Raw genomic sequence first — 22795 nt, 5'->3', positions numbered from 1 at the left:
ATGTTTTCGTACACCCTTCAAAGTCGGTCGACTTCCCGCGGTAACGAAAAAGTTAACGTTTGCCTGTTCCAGAGTAATGCAAGACTGCTTGCAGTTCAGCTGCAAAGTTTAAGTTGCAAAATAAAACTCTTAGATCCTAATAACACCCATTCGCATGTTAGAACATTTCGCGGTCTCTATTGTAGAACCGTTTGTGTGGAGAGTTTGGAAACGTTTTTGTGATTGCTCGATATGGCTAACTACCTTGTTACTATGTCATTGCTAGCCGTTTCAACCGATTTCTCAACCTGATTTTGTCCGAATGCTCCTGGAACATAAACATAACAAATCATGCACCCACACTGGAGGTATGCACAACTTTCGAGATTAACTGCAGCAACTCTGGGGTATAAGGTATCTGGGGTACGTCTGGGATATAAGCTGTGGTCTAAGGTATCAATCGGTACCTGGGGCGGGGTGTACAGTGAGTACTTCTTGAAATGGTTGCAGGTTCAAGGTTTTTAATTAAAAATTGGGACGTTAGGCTTAACGCCCTTGGGCCTCCAACCAACCTTAAGGCAGGCAGAGCAACGCCATTCTCGTCTTTCTTCCAGCTGTGGGTTGCGGGTGTGGAACTTCGCGTAAAAACATGACGTTACGTCTATATATGTCGCGCCGTCGCACACCTGCTTCCCCTAATCTCCCTTCTGCACATTGACCTTTAGCGAAGGGGGCCTAATGGAGCGGCCGCCAAGCTCCGCCGGGTAGCATTTTACTTTTTCTACACACCACCCAGGGTCGTCATCATCGTCAAACCAAGGTGGTTTTCTTGCAGTGCATTTCCGCGTACGGATATCGTCAGTGAGGCTGAAAGCTTCGCTTAAAAACGTCCCAATGATTCTTTCGGCTGTACAGGGGATAGTAAGGGGCAGTAAAAATCTGTAATCGGGTACAACCTAAGAGCGGCAACGGAAGTTGCCTCTGTGCTTAATCAACGCAGCCGGACGTTACTCCTTGCTGCGCAAGTGGGACGTTACTCAGAATATTTCGAACGCGGAAAGAGCCGTTTCTGTGATTTTTGAACTTAATATGATTTTAAACTACTGCACCGACGACAAACAAATATGTCAGAAAAGGCATTCAATATCCCGAATTTATAAGAATCACCTTTCTAAACTTGCGCACCCGTTGACATCTGGGACCATCGCTTAGGCGGAGTGACACCGTACATGAGGTATTGCCGTTATTAACGTGTTGCCGAGTATAGGATATGATGATGGAATAGCCCTCATTTGAATATTCTTAACGCCCAACGCACAGTGAGCAGGGTAGAAGGGAGAAGGAGAAAATAGTGGTTTGTCCCGCTCTTCTCCTCTGTGTCCGATATCAACTGCCCGGTTATTTGGAACTGTTAACTCAATTCGCATGGACCAGAGTAGCTGAAACCACTGTGGTTAGCGGCCTATGTGAGAAAAAATGCAGAACCGCCGTGACGCCTTCTCGCGAATGTGTTGCTAATAAGTGAGTGTACTTACTGCAAAGTCTACGCCAATTGACGTTTTTGCACAAAGCGGGATGTTTGCTTCTAACAGTACCATTGAAAAAAAAACTGTGGCTGATTCCTCTGTCATAGGAATCGGTAGCATACAAGAAGTGAAATGTGCAGCGAAAGCTGCAGCTGAGCATGATTTGCGGGTCGGCGGCTGTCTTATGGGTGTGCTGGCGGGTGACGTCCTGCGGGCGAACGCTTCGGCAAAGGTGCACTGGCATCGTTTCCGTGACGGGTATGACGTCGGTGAAATCTCGGTGTATCCCAGCATAATAAATTATACAACCCGAAAACGAACAACCCGAAGTGTAGCGTACTCTTTAGTTCTAAAGATTGCTCCTCCTCAAGAAGGGTGCACCCTTTACGGACCACTTGATACATTGTACTAGCGTCACTTCCGTGACGGATATGACGTTAGTGAAATATTTGAGAATCCCGGGAGAAAACGCTTTGGTTTAAAAAGCTCCGCCACCTGCAAGTACTGTCCCCAACCCTGCACACTGTATCATATGATTTGGGCGTGCTCCCACACATCATCCCTCCCCCCTACTCCCTCCCCCAACCATCAGCAGTGGGAAGGCATGCTAGCCAGCCCGGACCCCGGCGATCACCTTCGGGTGGTTGAAAGGGCCCGCCTGGCAGCGACCGCCGAGGGACTTCTGGACTGAGAAGACCCCCCATTGCCACTACTACAAAAACTAATACTGAAATAAAGTTTATTCCTCCTGCTCCTCCTGGACCAGCTGTTGACTTGAGATCCAGGTGCGATAGCTAAGCAGTCCGAGCATGTTACATAATCGGTCCGTACAAAGACAGATTTCTCCTCGCTTTCTTCTGAGGCCTCAAAAACATGGCGTGCCTTTTCAATGTCTGCGGAAACTCTTTTATTTAGGTCACCTAAAAGCATATTACGTTGGACATAGCGTGTTTTCGTTGTCAGGGTGCCATTTTAATGGCAATTGATATAAATGAGAATTTCTGAATGAATGAAATGAATGCCTCAAACCTAACTGCGGCACGGAATTCTGTAACTGTGCGGAAATTTGGTGACATCGGTTGGTTTATACACACAGCTTCTAAAAAGCCACTTTGTATCCAAGGAACCCTTTGAATACCCAAAAACGCCAGCAAATAATTTCGATGTTTTTCAAAGTATAACAAAACTCAATATCAGCACCTAACAGACGAGGCGACAGAAATAAACCGTTGGTTAAAAACTCGGTACCGCTAGCGCAGGATATAGAAATTTCGAACCCAAGTGTACACAATTATTTCAAAAGCCATTTCCGGTATATAAACTGCTTGAAATCATGCTCTGTTGAATGCAAACGATTTGATAAAATGGAGATTTAACCTCACACATAATGTCGACAGTTATTACCAGCTAGCCTTTGAATTTTCACGCAACAAAAAAGAGCCATGTTACGGGGATTGCAGGGTAGGCCTACACGAACATTAGGCTTGGTTTCGGAAAAATAACCCCAAGCATTTCTAATCATTCTGATAAAAGCTTTCCTTCAGCCCCCTGCTTTTAGAGTGTTGAAAGAACTCTGTTTGCTTTAAATCCTGGTCTGCAAATTTTGAGAACCCCGAGTGTAAAAACAAGCTCTGGAAGCGATTATACGCGAGCAAAAAAAGATAACAACATCCTGAACCCTCAGATTATTCAGGAGAAAATTCTGTGTTTTCGGAACGGATGTCAATGCAGCGTATTTCTTTCATCTTGTAAGTACAATTTTGTCATGGGAAAAATGGCTCGAAATCGAGGGGAGGAATCGCTTAAGCGCTCGGGGGGAACGTTCTGCAGCGATACAAAACTTGAACAACGCAAGAGAAGTTATCACTCTCGGAACTAAGCTGAATCCCAACAACCAACGTGTCAAGCCCGTACAGTCGTTGTAACCCTGTCTTGTTTGCCTTGCTTTGATCCGTTCTAGAAAAACAGAAAATCGCGATTCAGGAAAATGGAGATGGTCGCACGAAATCGCTTTAGATTACTTGTAACTGGGTACCGCTTCTCGTAGACTGTTTCAAGTGTCTGTCGTCAAAGTAAACGCAGCGATGGTTTGTTAATTTTTGCTTACTCATACGTCGTACTTAAAGTAATGAAAGGGTTTTACGGAATTCTTTTGAGTTCCTAGTACATCAATCAAAACGCTGTAAACAAACTAGGCGCTGCTCGAACCATTACTTTCCACACGTGTTTTTATCTTGGAGTCTTGCGAAGAGCCCCGGAAATACATGCGGTAGGCAACAAGAGGCAGTGTTCATCACTACACTTATTCTCATCGCACATGGAAGGAGGCCGACAAACAGACCTCGGCTAGGAGTCGGCCAGAGGGCACTCGGTTGTTTGGTAGATTTCACCTGATAGTGGCAGATACCCACGTTGGGGATTGGCTAAATATGTCTCCCAAATTAGGCTACTACCTAGGCTAACTTAGATGCGAAATTACTGAACGGAATGAACGCACTGAAAAAAAATGTGAACGTAGGAGTGTAGCCTGCAAGAATAAAATAAAAGTGGACAAGTTCTGTCTAGAACGAAAACCGAATGTGTCCGACACATATGAATATGATGTGTCGGACATATGACGGAGCACCTCTGTGGAAAATAGCTAGGGCGAGAGGGCCTAATGAAAAAATATAAAGGGGAAAAGAAATAAGAATGTGGCGTCGTATAAAAGTTGCTTCAAGATGCGGGCATTGCGATTGAGAGAAGGTTCGGGGATTGAAAAGAAATTGTTTTATATAGCTTCTGGTTCATCAAGGCAAGGGAGGGTAAAGGCAGGCCAAAATTAACGAAAATAAAAATTGAATAGGGAAATTTCCTGTAGAAGTTTAGTGATTGCTACCTCGCACATCCTAAACACACACAACATCGGCCCAAAAAATGACAGATGCAGTTAAACTCCGTGTAATGGCTGAATATTGTTCCCAATAAAAAACTGCCAATTGGACATCGAACGGCTACGGGACCTATTTAAGGCAATTCCTGTCCTTCAAATAAACAGTTGTGAGTAGCCAATTCTTTGCCTTCAGTAATTAATGTGTGCAGTTCGCGCTATATCTTATGTGGCATTCCCTCCTTCGCGCTTACGGTAAGGAGATACACTTTCTTGGGCAAGCCAGCGGTTTATCGTGAAATCGCAATCACAGTGGCACCCTGATAGTTTGGTAATGCAGAGAGAGAAGGAGGCAATTCTTTCTTGTTTGTCATTTCTTGTTTTTTTGTATGTCTGTGTAAAAGAGAGAGTGCCGGTATAAATGTTTGATTTCGTCTTAGTAAAGTTTTTGAATGTGCGCTGTGTGTCACGTCGTTTCGCTTCAGCCTTCGTCTCCTTTTTTGCCTTAAATCAGGGATCACTATACCTACACAGCCGAAAGCAAGACCCGCACTGTCATACTCTTCTCGAAGTGCTTCACGACTCAACAGCACCAGAGACAACACAGGGTCGAACACACGCTCGTTGAGTTGATACTCGCGAAGAAAAATCTACAGAGTCTCTTCATACTCGACCTATACAGTCCTTCCCATGAGAACTTGGGAGACTTGACCGGACTGTGCCGTTCGGTCCTCAGAGCGACGGAAGGGATTCTAGTGGTGGGTGATTTCAACGCTACTCACGTAGAGTGTGGAGTGTGGTAGACCTGCCGACAAATCGGGATACTTGGACGGACTCTGCCGTTCGGTCCTCAAAGTGACCCAGGCGATTCTAGTAGTGGGCGATTTTAAACGTACTCACTTAGATTGGGGTAATCCTAGAACGCCAAACACAGGAGAGCAAGTCCACAACGTTGCCAAGCACACCGGCGGACCCCGTGGAGAGATATTCACTACTCCACCCGAACTGGCAGCAGTATGTCTAGGGGCCACACTGCATACCTAAATGTTTCGAGGGTAATACCCCACACAGAGTGGATGATGTTGGATGAAACGCTGCAAAGTGATCATTATAATATCCTACTAACCATTGACCACCACCATAAACGGACACTTACTATAGTGGATAAGGCCAGGATAACAGATTGCAAAGCATTCACCGACAAGGAGGAGGTAGAACAAGACGACGATCACCTATTTGACCTCGAGGAATTCTGCAGCCGATTGGTAAAGATGGACAACACACCCACAAGAGAAATTCAATTTACTGCAGGTAATCCTAACGTGGACCCGTACCTCTTACAGCTTTCGGGGGCTAGAAGAAGCTTCGCCCGAAGGTGGAAGAATCAGAAATGCAGCAACAAATTGCAAGGTCGCATCGCCCTGTTTAGAAAAAATGTCGCCCAGTACGACAATCAATAAAAACAAGAAACGTTGAAACCAAATGTGTGACAAATAACAAAGAACCCTGAGAACTATGGGAACCTAGAATATTTTGAGGTCACCCATTCCACACAAATCAGAGTCAATGTCAACCAGCAGAAAATAACGTGAAGCGACTCTTACTTAATATCCGGGGCGCTGAGAAAGACTTCCTCCAAAGAGTATGAAAAAATTTTTGAGGGGAAAACACGGCACGAGCCGTCACCCACCCGGACCCAGAGCCGGAACCCAGGGTTGGTGGCTCGGTTGTATGGCGGCATGTCTTGTTAACACCTATGGTTAGATTGAATGGCATGGAAGCCAGCACAACCATGAAATAAAGAAATCTCTTGAGGTACTATGCTTGGCAACAAAACGCGTCAGAATTCGATGCCACTGGTTTTTCAGAATAATTGGTCGCTTCCAGTTGAATATGCGTGTTTCTAGCTTTTTCGTGCAGTTCATTGCTTTGGTTGGTGTTTTAGTGGTGACAACGCAGGTACTGCTACTAAAATGCCTAAAGAAAAATACCCGTTTGTGCGTCGTGGAGGTCGCTCTCACCCTTTTTGCGACCTCGTCTTTGCGCTCTTTTCTGATGTATCTGCTTTGCAAGCTGGCAAATCAACACGTGTTTGTGACGTGCAGTCGTCAGTTAGTTTACAGTTTATTCTCCACCAACCTATTGCAGTTCATGAACACCCAAGCTGAATCTGAATCACATCTCACGGAGCCCCTTTTAAGGAGAACTTTTAGAAATCCAGCGAGGGCATTAACATAAAGCAGACGCATGTCAAGGTAAACTAGAATGTCACCCTATTGGCCGCAACCGCCATGTCACTGCCGGAACCTTCCTTTTTCACAAAGCACGCGGCTGCAGTGTTGGGTGACTTCGAGGCCCAGCCACTCTTCCGCATAGCTGGCCGGTACAAATGCGTCGTGTGGAGGGTGGCTACATGGGAAAGCATCCATGCTCTCTTCGAAGCCGAAGCATTTTTATAATATGCGCACAGAACCATTACCATCTCTTCCCTGCAGCACAATTTCACGCAAACTGAGTTTGGAATTTATGTGCTCGGACGCCTTATACGTCTAATTATACAGGAAAAGGGGGCAAAATTGTTATGCGTGAGGTAAGGCATTAAAATACTCCTCTAAGCACCCAGCAAACCTCACAAGCAAAAATATAAGGAAAACGAGCGGCACCTCCGTTGCAACAATAGGTGTGCAATGTGCCGCCAGCATTGAAGGGGCTGCGGTTGTGTCTGCAAACACGCTATGCCCTTTATGAGACCTAAGTTCGAGTATACGAATTTCCTAAAAAAGGCCTTGGGGAATGCCTCTTTACTTGCAGGTACAGGATGTCGGGCTCAGACAAGCATGGCATAGCGTCCATTGCGGACGCTTTCTCCCTAATGCCAACAAATTGTGCCTGTTTCAATGCATGCCGGACACTTATAAAATTGGAGTTTTTGTCTGTCAAGTGTGGAGTTTACAGGCGTTAATAGATACTGTATATTGATGTCTACAACGCATCACACCATCACGAATGCTCTCACAGAGCATTGCACCTAAATCGTAAAATACTACAACGATTGTTAACGAAAAAATCTGGGTTCAAATTTGCCAATGCACTGATTTTTTTTGTTCCAACAGCGCGAAAACCAAACATGTTGAGATTCAGCACCTCTTGTTTATATCGGTTATTCGCGCTTAGTAAGCGTGGTTCCTCTACTTTATTAAGTGCAGCGACATGCATCTTAAAAAAGGTAACTTAAGAAAACAAAGAAGCTCTGTCTGGTTTGTCTGTTTGACCATACAGGAGTAGTTATACTCTTCTTTCAACGCGCACTGCTGATTGCATGAAGGCACTGAGGGCGTTTCGTAATTTTGATTTATTGCCCTCTGGTAAAACACTCACCTTGTGGTATGCGGGCGACGGAACAGACTGGAGAGTTGCCGTGGTGATCCACGTGATCGATATGAGGAAGTAGGTCACCATCAAGTTGACGTGAATGGTGTTGCGTAGGCATCGCAGCTCTCTGCAATGAACCACGCCAGAGTTAAAGCACATTAATCGGACACCCTGAGTCCTGCCTGAACAGACTATGAGCATGACTGCGGAGTTGTACTTTGCTTTTACATACTGGTTCAAGAAAGAAACGTTTATTGAACTATGCTGCAGCTCTGGAAACACTAATACTTTTGTTTCGAGAATTGTTACGGCTGAACTAGGTCAACCAAGTCGAGCATTTTTACCTACCGCACCAATTCAACGTACGACCACAATCCGCGATGTGTCATGTCGTCAGTTCTGGGTGCTAAAATAATTAATAACACCTCTTAAAAGGACCTTAGTCCCAAGAAACTGCGCACTCCCTAAATCTAACCCACCTACGCAAAAGGGAGATCTGACTTATTTTGGAACTTTTTCTAGCACGGAAGATTATAAAATATCTCGTAACATAGGTACGCATGTTCTTCTATGATCCGAACAAACTATGATCCGAACAAACTATGGTATGCAAAATTAAACCACCAAATTCCCACCTATCTAAATAAGCACCCCGCTGTTGTAGAATTACTGCAACACACCACATCTTGGCTTGCGCTAAAGAAAAAAAATTAAACATCACTTAATCTATGGAATTCTGTAGCGCTACACCTTGTAGTTTGTATAGCGCTACTCTGTATAGTTTGTTATAATTTTTGTTGTGCGCATGTTGTGCTTACTTCTATATCACTTTTGATAAATATATAGTTTTGGTTTTTTCTGTATTTTATTGGAATTAAGTGTGCAATTGTGTAGCGTTACGCTGTGTAGTTTGCAATTATTTGTGTTGTGCGCCTATTGTAATTCCTACAATATTATCACAAAAAATGTATAATCTTGTTTTTTCTACATCACCTTTGTATAGCTAGTTGTGTTTTGTTTCTACCGTTGCTGTGCAATGTTGCAATGTTACATGTCCGGAGTTGATGGCCGCCGTCAGGCAGAGTTAATCTGCCTTTTGCCTCTCCTCCCGAGACATGGTTTGTTTAAATAAATAAATTGAAATTGAATAAAATTGAATTGAATATAAGCCCTGTGCCCCGTGTAAAGCGGCTAAAACTTCAGGCCACATCGTTCTTCAGCGGGGCTCTCGATGTAGACAACATGTACTGAGGCGCTTGCCGCATTAAAGTCGGTGTTAAGATACACGGAATGAAATTCGGCTATGTGCTGAAGAAAGTACAATGAACGCTGGAAATGTTTTTGTAAATGCACAAAACAGAAATAGCTTTTCGTGACAATTTCTGACTCGGGAACTATCAGAACATGATATTGCACGACGTCAAAGATGGTGCGAAATTCTCAATAACGTACGAGTTCGGGTAGTCGGTGTTTCACGATCAACCAAAGTTAGGCCCAAAAAACTCTTTCTGACCAAGGACGTGACACACGAGGACAGGTGCAAACTGCCAAATGATTTTTGTTTTCCTGGCGACAAAGATGTATACAAAAACAAACACGAACCGAAGAATATTAACCTCAACTGCGCAGTGCACAAGTGCGCACCCCCTCTTCCAACATGTACGTCATCCCCCCCAGGAAGGCGAGCTCCTTCGGGGCCAAAAATAGGGAGGTCATAATGACAGATTCAGTGGCCTCGCGATGCATTTCGGCTCCCTCAACAATTCCAAATTGCGCTGATCGCGGTTCCGAAACACAGCATCGCATTAAAGTTACAGGGACGTGCAATCTCAGTCGCGAGAGTGTGTAACCCTTTTCACAATTCGTATGCGTTTTGTATGTATTATATGTTTTGCGATGGAAATTAAAACCATTTCGACGTGCGTGCCCGTTCACGTTTCTCACGTCCTCCGAATGAAACATTTTCTTGGCCGACGGTGTTTGAGAAAATCTATCGTATACCTATTAAAATCGTTAGAGATAATGTATCCTCTGGAACAAACTCCCAAAGGAACAAGCTTCGCAGAAGCTGTCGAAAGGACAAAATTTATTGTTGAGAGTAGGGGCTATGGCCTGCGGCTATGACCTAGCTAATGCCCAGACAATGGCCTGCGTGCATTTATGTAATAGCTTGGCTGATTTAAGGAGCATCCCACTGGATCGAGAACGGTGTGCATAACACCGTTAAAATTTCAGCCTCACGGGCGTATTGCACTCCCTATCAAACAAATGGCCCCGTTCCCAAGCCAGAAGGAACAACGGGGTTCACTAATTTCAGTTCAGAGTAAGAGAGCCATGCGCTGTACGTACTAGCCACAATACAAAGAAACCTTTGACAAAGCATGCTTCATGACAATATGCACTTCGCGCTTGCCGCAGTATCTTTAAAAACCACTACTTCGTAACTTTGATTTCGATCGATGTTAGCTGCATCTCCTTGGCACAATGCGTATTTTTGATGCTGAAGATGCATCACCGCATGTAGTTTGTTGCAAATATTACTGCGATGAAGAAACAGCACTCTGAGGTGAATGAGAGATAAGGTAATCATCTATTGACTTTGCACACTCAGTGGTGGTGCAGATGCCTGCGTAAGTATTCTGAAGGGGCAAGAAGCCTCTTCACTCTTTTTGCTGCTGTCTTTAGCGCCGTTCCTAGCAGTTTCTTGAAGCGTTGGAGAACGAGTATTGTTGCGTATCACGAAGTAGTGAGTGTAACTTGTTTCATAATTAGCATAGTGGCAAAGCGACAAATTTTTCGAGGAAAAGGTGCCCGCGATATTTACCGACACGTTAACAACACTTTAATTTGTTTTTTTTTTTAGTTGTCTGCGAAGATTCCCGGTGGTTATGCCCAGAGGTCCTCAATATGCACCACATGCAAAGCTCCACTTTTGAATCCGGGCCATGCGATCCGCCTCCTTTATTTAACCGTAGGGGAAGTTCATTGGCGTTGCATCTAGGGAACATACACTGGATTATGATAAACATTTTCCTAATAACGCAAGCTATTGAAACAACGGTTCTTTAAAATTAGGGCACAATATATTAGGTAATGGTAACTCATTTTTTCATGCTTTCTGTTTTATTTTTGATGACAGGAGCAGCAAGCACTTGACTACTAGTTCAGCATTTTTGACAGGTAACAGGGTGGTGTACTTGCCCCATTCTTGCGCCTGTTTGCCCCAAGTGTAGTGGGGGCAACCACGGACATGACTGATACGTGGGTCTATGGGCTACTGGTGAATAATGCGTAACACTAGTATTGCATATGTTCGTCCCAACTTTCTGCATTTATTTCTAAGCTGTCAACTTCGTACCCTCAATTCGACGTAGAATAAGCAGAGCAATGCTTATAGCTGGGTCACTCCACGCTTCTACTCTTCTGTGGACAGTAATGTGCATTGCCAAGCAAGCGTCTTCCTCTTACCTTAGTCAATTCACCCCTTGTTTGCATGGCCTTGTCACGGCGTGCTAAACCAACACGACATCGCTACCCACCGAACAAAGCGCCTGCAGCTAGACCCGCTGGACGCAGCTAAGTTGCAAAAACATTATCTTGAACCGTGAACAGTGAACAGTGAACTTTATTGACATCATGTACAGGTACATAGTACACAATGCCGGAGGCCGGCAGAAAAAGCCATCTCGAGGATAGCTTGACGGAGCTGCGGGCCCCCGTTTTGGCGCCAGCGTACAACGCTGTTCTCAGTACATAAAAAAAAGCCGCTTAGAAACATGGCATTCATTGCGCCATTGAAAAAAAAAACAGACAACAACAATAACAACAACAACAAGAGAAGGAAAAAAGAGAAAAAAAATGTACTGAACAGATAAATCACTTAATACAGGACCCGAAGGAAAATGTGAGCCCGCTACAAATAACCACGTCTTGCGTACAAACCATACACAAAAGAAAATGAACACCAACGGATGTAATAAATAGCTCAATACATATAGATTGCCTTCAAAATACATGCATACAAATTAACATAACTTTGTAATTTAAATGGAGTACACTATAGATATATAATTGCACAAATCATTCAATACACGACCGAAAGGAAATATGAGTTGATTACAAATCGCCATGCCTAGCGTGCACCGACATATTCTCTATAGCTGACACTCATAGGCATGCGCGAGATATTATATAGTGTCAATGTAATTATTTGCAAGAAAGGAACGTATTGCATGGAAAGTGTTGCTTTCCAGCTGAAAGTTAAATTCGTATAAAGCATTTAGTAGCCTCGGAAGTCGGTTTCCTAACATATGTCGCCCATATGTTGTTCTACAAGTTTTAACAGTCCAAATTTCGCAGTTTCGTGTTTTATAAGGCTGACAATTTCTTTTAAGGTTGGCAAGTTCAGTCAAGAATACATGTTTCCCTTTTATTTCTTGTTTATAGGCTTTCGTTAATCTAAAGTTGTACATCTTCTCAAAAGGCATTACATTATACTTTTCAAACAACGGGTAAGTGTGAAAATGTGAAGGCACGTCCTCTACAGCACGTAGAAATCTTTTTTGTAGACAATACAATTTTTGTATGCTTTCTTGACTAGTGGATGCCCAAACTAGATGGCAATAGTTAATTCTTGAGGAGAATAAACAGTTGTAAATTAATATCATTACATGTCTCGGAAGGATCAGGTGATTCCGGTAAACTAGTCCCACTATTTGAGATAACTTACTTGATATTGTGTCGATGTGCTCGTTCCAAGAAAGGTTTTCCTGGAAGACCACTCCAAGTGTTTTAATGTTGGGTACAATATCAACCGGGGTCGAATTCAGCAGTAGTTGTTGCGTTAGTATTACCTTCTTATTTTTACTTCTGAATATTACAGATTTGGTTTTGCTCGTGTTTATTTTAAGATGGTTTTTCTCAGTCCAGCTATTTAGGTTTTCCAATACAAAATTTGCTTCGCCAACTAATTTGTCCGCCGCATTTCCTCGTAAAAATATGCTGGTGTCATCAGCATAAATAATAAATTCAGCGCTAGGGCTAATGCTGACCACGTCATTAATATAGATATTAAAAAGAAATGGTCCCAAGATGCTCCCCTGTGGTACACCAGAAGATAAAGGCAATAGATCGGAAAAACAGTCGTCGATATGAACCCTTTGTTTACGATGTTCCAGATAAGACGTAATTAGGTGCGCGGCATTCCCTCGAAAACCGTAACGGTCAAGCTTATTAATTAGAATTTGGTGATTTATGTGATCGAAAGCCTTAGAGTAATCAATAAACAGCCCAAGAACCAATTCTCCTTCTTCCAGCGCTGCCAAAAGTGACTCTTTTTGTTTTAGCAATGCGAACTCCGTACTAAGTCCTTTGCGGAAGCCAAACTGTGAGCTGTTTAAGAGACTGTGCTTCTCTTCAAAATCTGTAAGACGATGTAAAATAACTTTTTCTAGCACCTTTGACATGACCGGCAGTATAGACACGGGACGGTAATTTGCCATGTCGTTTTTGTTTCCTTTTTTGTGTAAGGCTGTTACACGGGCTACTTGCATTTTACGGGGGAAAACAGCCTGGCACAAACATAGGTTAATAATGTGGGTAAGTATAGGTGCGAGCAAATCGGAGGTGTACTTTATGGGTTTAATTTGGAAGCCATCGATATCTTTACCCGTACTGGTTTTTAAGTTATGAATTATATTTGCTACTTCAGCCTCAATAACTGGTTTCAGGAAAATAGAGCTGCTGTTATGCGCAATATTTCAAACGTCATTCTGCACTGTAGCAGGGTGTGAAACCCTTACAAAGTATTGATTAAACGCGTCTGCCAGAGACTTCCCTGTCAGCTGTACGTCGTTCACAATCACTTTGCTCACTTTATCAGGTGGGATGTTACGTTTTAAGATGGAGTTTAATCTTTTCCAGATAAGATGGGCGCGCCCGTCAGCAGATTCAAATTGGTTAGAGTAATAGTCACACCTCGCTTTTTTTAAGTCCTTGTCGAGGCAGTTACGAATTTTTTTGAAATCTCGAAATAAGTCTGGGTCTTTGTATTTAATGAATTGCCTGTAGACCTTGTTTTTTTCTTGTATTCTTTTCATAAGCTCGAGGCTAACCCATGGTTTCCGTATGTTTTTACGTCTTTTAATATGCACATAAGGAAAGCAAGATTCATAGATAGAGCTCAAAATGGCGAGAAATGTTTCATAGGAACTGTTTGCGTCATTACAAGACAACACATCATACCAATCCACTAACTCCATTCTCTCCCGAAACGTCAACAAGGCATGTTCCGAAATTTTTTGCACTTTTTGTATTGGCTGCCGTATCTTCCGCACGTTTTGTTTAGAGCAAATGAATATCGGCAAGTGGTCGCTGAGGTCACACGTCAATACACCGGCTTTGATCTTATCGATGTCTAAATTGGTAAAAAACACATCAATAAGGGATGATGACTCAGTGGTCACTCTTGTGGGTACATCTATTACGTTTATAAGACCGTAAACCTTCAACAGAACATTGAGCTTGCATGCCGTGGCATCATTTTTCAGTGTATCTATATTTAGGTCACCACCACAGATAAAAGAGAGGCGATTTCGAGTAGAAAATTCAAAACATTGTTCTAGGTTATCGAGAAAATTTGACACCGAGCAACTTGGAGGACGGTAGCAGACTGTTATAACAGTGTTTTCTACTTTTATTGCCATTATTTCACAATCCTTTGTACAAGCAGACAGCTCTTGTAGTAGTTCGCAGGTAAATTCTTTTTTTACTAAAATGCATATGCCACCACCTCGGCTTTTGGAGCGGTTTAAGTAGAAAGTGTTATACGATGGAATGCGAAAAACGGTAGTCTCATCAGTGGACCAGGTTTCGGTTAGCAATATTGCATCGAGTGATTGCTTGATTTGTTCAAGATATAATGACAGATCTGTTTCCTTATTTCTTACTGATCGTATGTTCAAGTGGAAACATTTGAAGGATTTTATGAATTCCTTTCCTATGTGTTTTTCAAAGGCACGTGGTAGTACATATGACTCGGTATTTTTATGGTTCATGTTTATGGCTTGGTTGTTGCAGTGTTTAGCTTAGTTTATCTAGGTCGCTTATGCATGTGACAACAACAGCCTTGTCCTTATCGTCTTTACGAACAAGAACTCGCCCGTTGTTGTGCCATGCGTGCTTTGCCCATCCTTTTGTTTCTTGAAGCAAAGCACGAGTTCGTTTAGTTAGGTTCTCGAGTATGTACACTTGATCATCACGGCCGCGAAGTTTATTCCTGTTTTTCCACCACTTGTCCCTATCTGCCTGCCTTGCAAAACGGCAAATTATGCCCGGTATTTTTCCTTTCTTGGATGGAAGATGATGAATTGCTACCACGGCATCATCTGGAAGGGGCGGAAGCTCAACGTCAGGCGCCAGCGCATTCACTTTGTTCAGTAAGTCCTCGTTTTCCGTAGGCATGATGCCATGGAATTCAAGATTGAGACGCCGGCTTCTCCATTCCAGATTGTCGATTTCAGCTTCCATTTCACTTACAAGACTGTTCTGGGTCTCAAGCTTTTCTGTCCGGCGCCTGAGTTCTTTGATATTATGCTCATTCTGCTCGACCCGGCGTAGCAAGTCATCATACTGCTCGCTCCAGAACTGCAATGAGTCCTCAATACCTTCCACTACATCTCTCAAAGGCAGAAGTTGGTCAAGTTTGTCGTTAATTGTAACTAACAAAAGTCGTACATCTTGTGTTTCAAGTTCTTCGTTTGGTTTCTTAACTGGGTCGCGTAGTTTGTTTCTCCTGCAAGTGGGACACCGCCAAGCTAGACGGTATGCCTCTCCCTTCGTTTTGATTGTTTTTTCCGATACTCCCGAACATATTCCCGTATGGTATTTGCAAGAACAATCGCTGCACTGAATTGTACACTCGGGAGCAGACAAGCACTTGTGGCATGCGGCGCATTGCCCATCAGATGACATAATAACACGTTGGCAGCAGCAGAGGCAGCGGAAACATCAACAGTTATGAAGAGCAACAAAACTAACCTGTGTAAAACACAGAAGACGAGCGTGAGTCCGTGCACGATGGGTGCTGCCGCTGCTGCCAAAAAGTGAGGGGCCGCTCCGGGTGGAACCACTTATAAGCTGGATCGGCGACAGTAACGCCTATCAGCTGACAGTGGCCGTGGTGCGGTCGTGGCAGCTCATCCGGGGCGCAAAGTAGTCGAATACACGCACATGCGCTGTGGGAATCCGGGCCAGGAACCAATTTCAGGGCTGTCTCTGGGTTATCTGTGTAAAACACAGAAGACGAGCGTGAGTCCGTGCACGATGGGTGCTGCTGCTGCTGCCTTCATCAAACAAATGCGACGGCATGTTCTTCGGCGGGTGCTCGGTTATTTCTACGCTCGGAATTAGTTTAGCGACTACTCCGGGAGCGAGCCGGGTTGTCTAGAAAGTGCGCGGACAAAATTCCTCTCGGCCGGCACCAAAGTGAAATGATTTGTTCGACCCAACGGAGCCAACCAAGCAAGCGTGATATAATTTCACAGTGGGAAGAGGGCATCAATGACCTGTTAATGTTGCAAATCGCTTTTACAGTACATGTTTTCCCGTTGTCTTTGCGCGAAACGCATCCGCGGATTGATTTCAAGCTGAAGAAAATGCGTACGTCGGACTAGGTATTTTGGACCAGTGCGTTGGCACAATGAGGAAGCGTCACGAGGCTCTCCCGCTTCCTATATTCAGCATACATAAGTCACAGAGTGTTCGTGTCATGGCTCGCACGTTTTGCATTCAGTCGCAACGCGTAAACATTTGCTTGCGGTGGTCTCGATAGTCGCGAAAAATTCTAAGGACTCGCCCTGCCCGAAGGGCGAGTCGTTCAGCAATGTATTCAACAGGTGGCGCACAAAGCGTGAATAGGTTAAGGTCCCTGAAAGAACTAAGGTAGCGCCAACTGCTCCCTCCTTCTCCGCTGCCCTCCTCTTTTTTCTCTCCCCTCACCCGCGGCGCCGCCGTCCCTTTAACTCCGCGGCGGGGCCGCCATATTTGTTGGCCACTTGAGAGCAGACGCCCTCGCTACGCTTCAGGGCGCTCGCTGCAGTTTGCTCTTGTTTTCGCGCCGAAATCGCTCTTTGGTAGCATTTATAGGATTTCTATAGCCCCGTTTTACCAACAGGCACTGAGTGATAGTGTTTTGTTTTATATTTTTGTCTACAAGGGGATATTTGCGGGGCGGATGCCGCTGGCGCATACGCACAGCGCGGTTTTTGTTTACGTGTGCGGCATTCTGTAACACCTCAGGATAGCTCGTGAATGCGAAAGGATCGAGCGTGGACATTTCAAACTGCTCTGTTACGGTAGTTTCGTTCTTGCATTCGTGTGACTGTGGTCGTGCAATCACTTCACAGAGGTCTTGCGCACGGTTCGCGGCAGTATACAGTGCGCTTCATTCGCAAATGCCGTAGTTCGAGCGCTGCGCTGGCGTCCTTGCACTCGCCTTTCTTGCGATAATTGTGTATCCTCAGCGGCGTTCACTCTGCGCCCGCTTTTACTAACGACCTACAGCCTACCTTAATTACGCGCAGTTTAGAGTGCTTTGCCGTTTTTGTAGAAATGTTTCCTTCACCTTCATGTCGTTATAGGCTGCTTTGAGTAGACTAAAAACATACACATGCTGTTGTGCGTGTGTGCACGTACAGCGACGTGAAAAGCCCCTGCTTCCCCGACTTCGCAGCCGGATACACTAAACTACACTCGCGGCCGTACGTTCATGTGCGAACCTAGTGAAAAACGCAGACTTGTAATTCTGGGAATACGCGCCAGAGAAGACTGCGATCAATCGATCGGGTAAACTGAAATTACAGTCCCTCTAGGTACAAATTATGTAACTAGTTACTGCAGTTAATTAATCATGCAATACGTTTTTTCATTGGGCGTGGTCGTTTACAGCCGTTATTAATGGAGGCGCCTGGACAGAATTGTTTTGTGCTGGGATATATTCTGGCAGATTTGTACATTGCACTAACACAGGGATACACCCGAAAGAAATTCGAAAGAGGACCAATGTCACGATGATTATCAAGAGAAAACAATAAATCACAAAAATGAATTGGTGCCAGCAAATAGATATTTTATTGGAACAAACGTCCGTAATGACGTCGTGCAGGTGGCTTGTGCTGCTGACGTGGCTTCCCGTGAGAAAAAATGTTGGGAGTGGCATTTGGGTTTAGTTTTTTTAACGCCAAGCTTCTCCAATATCCGTTGCTCAAATTGATCCGTGAGATAATCCTATTGAGAAGGGAAAAGAAATGTCGCCACCGAGTTTGAGATGCGCCACAAACACTCCGCAAATATAGGCAATAATGCATTGCAGAAGGGAGTTAGTGACTGTTCTACCGTAGCATGGTCAAATTCGTGTTCGCGCATCTGCTCAGTGCCGCGTCCGCTCAACTCGCTACACTAAACCCGTTTAGCAAGCGCTTTGCTGGACAAAAATACGTCTGCTGAAAATAATATAGTCGCCCAGTGTGTTTTGGTTGAAATCGCAATGACTGGATACGCTGCGCCATTGACTACTAAGATGAAGTAAGCGCGCACACTGCAAATGTACGGCATCACGTGTAATGCAAACGTAAGTCGTAATTAACGTTCCTCTGTGCATACACGGAAGAAAGGGCGTACAGCCGTTACGGTGCGAATATGCATTTAAAGTGCTCATTCAAACGTGCGCGAATTTAATAAAGCGATAACAGAAATTGCGCATCAAACGTACGTCAACGGCGCGGTCACTATATTAGCTGACCTTAAATTGTTTTACCTAGCCGCAATTTTTTTTTCTCGCAACAGCCTCAATTTGCGCCGCACCGACCAAGCCCATATTACGCAGCAAATCACTCCGATGTCATAACAACGGGATTATAATACCACCCGGGTAGCTAACACACAAAACATGACTTCACGCCAAAAAGAGCGTACACGCACTCGGAACGCACACGATACATGGTCAGACGCAAGCTGCCGTCGGCCAAAACAAGCATGAATTCAGGTGAACAATTCTCGCGTCACGAAACCCTTACGACAACTGACTGAACATGCTACGCCGCTGATATTGATGCTGGAAGTTAAGCGCGCACATGACAAATACACGGCCTCTTATCCAAACCAAAGCTTACGACGGGACGAACTCGGCGCTGCGCGCAATGCCTACTCAGAACAAAGCGTGGACGACGGTCGCGAAGGGAATACGCATTTCTTCGTAAGTGACCGCTCAAGCTCGCGCAGAATTTAACAGAGCAAGAACAAGCATTCAGAAACTTACCTCGCAAAAGAGTGATGGTAGCGTCGGCCTGAAGTATGCCCGTTCAAATCTATGCAACCAAATTTTTCTCCTTTCTGCGTCGCGTTTCCCGGACGGAATAACGAAGTCTTGTGCCCTGCCTGACGATATTCGCGCTGCCTAAGGCACAACACATCGACACCGCGAAGCAACCTAAAACGACACCGGTGCGACATTTTTTCGAAGCGAGCAGCTAATTCCGGTACTGAAGCACGGTGGCGACGGTGGCTCGGAAGCCAGCAATGGCGTCGCAGCGGCGGCGTTGCGCAATGTCCCAGCCGGCGAGGCATCGGCGAGGCGACCCGGCGGCGGAGCAAAACAAAACAAAACCCCGTGACTTTTCCCTTGGCCAATGGCGCGCGGCGTTCGCCGGCGAAAAAGAAAATGGCAAAAAACTAAGTAAGAGAGGAGCGCGGGCGAGGGCGAAAGGCGGCGAGATCTAAAGATGGCGCCACCTAATAGGTGCTTCGCATTGGTTCAAGTTGTAGCTGTAAGCTTTACCACTTAGCTGCACCGAAACGGCAAAACGAAATTTCCGAAACTTCAGAAATTTAAGAAGTTTCAGAAATTTCAAAACGAAATTTCAATCCGCGGTGAACGAAGCGCGCCTCAAAAATTTAGGACTACAGCTACAAGACGTCAAATGGAGCAAATGTTATAGAACTTTTCCTCAGCATGACGTCATACAACATAGCTTGGCACGCTTCACATCGACATGGTTGTCGCATTGCGATAGGTGCTAATGCAGGTGCTTAGGCTTAACGGCACGATTTTTTTATCCAACGACGGTAAGCAGTACTAAGTAAAAAACTACTTTTTGCACTCGTATTCTTTGCCCATCAATCTGTCACGGTCACATCATAAAACCTCGATGCCATAGAATTTCGTACCAATATGTACTCTAGCGACAACATTCGCCCAAACGCCATGCCGCCGCGGGGCACGCCGTAAGTCCCTCTTTTTCTTAGCCTGGCTTGCGAGAACGCCTCTGTCCGCTTTTGATGCCGAAATGCAAAACAAGGGCAAAATGTTTTTTCTTGTTTGTCCTTCATAAACCCCCCGTAAGCATTCCTGACATATAGATATTATACGAGTGAAGTGTTTGTTATTAGAGTTATTTAAATAACTCTAAAACAGTTTTTCGTGGGAATATTGCGATATTTTGCTTCCGCAGTAAACTTTTGAGCGTATTAAAACATGGAACGCGTCTGTGATGTACATGATGGCACGGTATTTGAAGCGTGGCTGGCTCGGACACTACCGCCCGATTTTCTTCTAGGATACCTTATTAAGACACCCCATTCCTGAAAGCGACACGTTATGCCTTATTCCCAGCTTATGCAGAAAGTTGCTGCTGTTACCCTAACAAAGTAGTTATACGTACGCACACAGTAGCGCTTGCACTCGGCTGTGTATTGTCAAAGTTTTTTTCGAAAATCAAGAATATCTGTGTGCTCATAAAGCACGCTTTCCATTACACGCTGGGGCACAGTCTACACACCGGGGCACCCTACACGACACAACTGATAAATGCTTCAATGGATAGCTTTGTCTTTACCCAAACTGATCGTCATTTATACGAAAGCCGTGCCCGAGCCCTGAATCTATTTGCCTGCTCTTATGCCTGCCGAAGTATTAAATTTCCATAAAATAGATGTGGGTATTCTACAAGGCTTGATAATCAGTATTGTATCTGGCTTTCGCACGATCGTCCGATACCCCTACGGTGGCGCTGTAATAACGTCAGTCACTATTTAATTAATGATCGCTGCCCTATGTACGAATGCTTTGAAGATTGAAAATCTAATAATTTCGGATTACGACACTTACTATAGTGCTCCTTTTTACAGCCATATCTTCCGTAAAAGAAAGACTAACATTTTTTAAGGAGAGTAAACCTCTGTGTTGTCAAAGGCGGGTTTTCTAAAAGACCACTAAAAAATTATACAGCTGCAATAGAAACGACCAGTTAGCAATGCAATAACACAAGGCTTGAAATTCTAATATAATTTTTACGTCGTCAATTTTATCGAAGCGGACGTGAGCAGCTCTCCGCAATATATCAAAATTACGCATACGATGAAGTGTTTCTGCATGATTCCACCGGGGACTGTAGGGCTACAATGAAACCGTGTCAGCGTGATTTAGAGAATCAATACTCTTAATTTCGCGACTGAAACAGAACTGAAACAGAAACAGAACTGAAACAGAAAAAATGAAGGAAGCTCACACTCACGCGTAAGGCTTGAAGGTAGCGAAGCTGAACACAACCTGCACGACCATCACGAAGGTTTATTCCACAATTGGAGCCGATTTGCTTCTTGTCACGCTCCAGCATAGATCTTTACGCCATCAGTGCGGCTACAAATGAGCTTCCTTCATTTTTTGGAAGCCATAATCACTGGAAATCGACCTGGAGTACGCTATGAAGCGTCTTTCTCGTCCCGAGCCAGTTGTGCCTAGGTTAACGACGAATGCTCAATCTTTCTCGTTCCGAGCAAGTGTTGTCACGATTATGGCGAACGCTTGAGTTTTTTTTTCCTTGTTTTTTTTTTAACCGCCGGGTGGTCGCCGCTATCTTGGCCAATCTCCCTCAGTGGTTATGCTTGGCTTGACAAACGTGCGCTGGGGATGCTGAGCGGTCGTGGCGAGGCACGCACGCACGAGCACTAGACATTTTCTTGGTTTTGTTAATTGCTGTGCGGTCGCGCGAGACCTGCGCTCACGAGCGCGCGCTTAGTAATTTCTCAGTATGGTTAACTGTGGACACCAAAATTTGTTATTCGCTAAACAGCTTCGCTGTTACAACAGAAGGCTTTCCCGCGTTCTGTTTTACACGCTGTTTGAAGCTGAACTGGGCCTTCCCGCCAGAGAGTGATTCCCCCCCCCCACTCCTCCTGCACAGGCCACTTGAGTGACACGCACTTACTTGTAGTAGAGGAAGATCCAGAGGGCAATGCTGAGCGCACACAACGACATGCCGTAGCCGATGTAGTACAGCGTGGTGCCGTCGATCTGCAGGGCGGAGGAGAGGCATGCATGGTTTTTAAGGAAATCTTTCTTACAAGCAGAGAGAAGCAGTGGACATCTGAGCCAAAATACACCAGCACACAAACCTTGGTACGAAATGACAGACGCATGGTAAGTCAAACTGCGGGTAGATGCACTTAACGACAAAAAACGGGTAACAGGAAATATCAGGTATCAAGGGCAGTAGGACAACTGGGCTGTCATGCCTGAAGTAAACGGAGATGAAAAAAATTAAACAGGTTAGCGTACTGCGTGCCTTCGTTGTTGGGAGCAGGACGGCGCAGATTCAATGCTAACAAAAAGAGCAGTCAGCCAGCGCTCGCTTGCGAACGATATAAATACGCAGCTGAAATGACATGCCTGAAATCCGACAAAGAGGAAGATCTGCATTAAAAAAAAAATGCGCGGTGGAGACATAAAAATTATGCACCTCTTCGTCTAGCGATGACGATAGTTAATGCGGGGCTTCCTCGTAAAGGATTCCTTGGTTGTCGTCTGACTCTGGTCGTCGACCACACAAGCTCTGGCCTTTGACTCGTTCACCTTTGTGCTTGAGTAACACGCAGTTTAGGCTGTTGATTGCAGCGACTCTGACTTTGGCCCTTCGCAATTTGTTTTCGCACGATTAAAGCTTTGCGTTCAACCTCTCTAGTCGTTAAACAGATTGGTCCAGCATCGTTTAGCTAA

The 22795-nt window shown here is 44.7% G+C and overlaps 2 protein-coding genes across 2 annotated transcripts in view; both read right to left on the bottom strand.

Annotated features, from left to right (window-relative positions):
* The window catches only part of LOC144167991 (diuretic hormone receptor-like), an 82286-nt gene that overhangs the window by 42185 nt on the left and 17306 nt on the right, over positions 1–22795 (bottom strand). Inside the window, exons 5-6 of the mRNA XM_077697093.1 lie at positions 22008–22093; positions 7753–7873 (exon numbers count right to left, since the gene is read on the bottom strand). Of these exons, the coding sequence (XP_077553219.1) occupies positions 7753–7873; positions 22008–22093 (207 nt within the window). The remainder of the gene's footprint in view (positions 1–7752; positions 7874–22007; positions 22094–22795) is intronic.
* LOC144167128 (uncharacterized) lies at positions 14785–15717 on the bottom strand. Its single transcript, XM_077696501.1, has one exon. The coding sequence runs from the start codon at positions 15715–15717 to the stop codon at positions 14827–14829; it is 891 nt and encodes a 296-aa protein (XP_077552627.1). The 3' UTR covers positions 14785–14826.

This window comes from Haemaphysalis longicornis, unplaced genomic scaffold, assembly GCF_048455015.1.
Source record: "Haemaphysalis longicornis isolate Haplotype H1 unplaced genomic scaffold, Haemaphysalis longicornis Haplotype H1 scaffold_2, whole genome shotgun sequence".
Classification (NCBI taxonomy): Eukaryota; Metazoa; Arthropoda; class Arachnida; order Ixodida; family Ixodidae; genus Haemaphysalis; species Haemaphysalis longicornis.
This window is presented reverse-complemented; position numbering and strand designations above follow the sequence as displayed.

Bases quoted from the DNA above. Each gene is read 5' to 3' on its own strand.
- LOC144167128 (XM_077696501.1), bottom strand. From the start codon at position 15,717: ATGTCATCTGATGGGCAATGCGCCGCATGCCACAAGTGCTTGTCTGCT.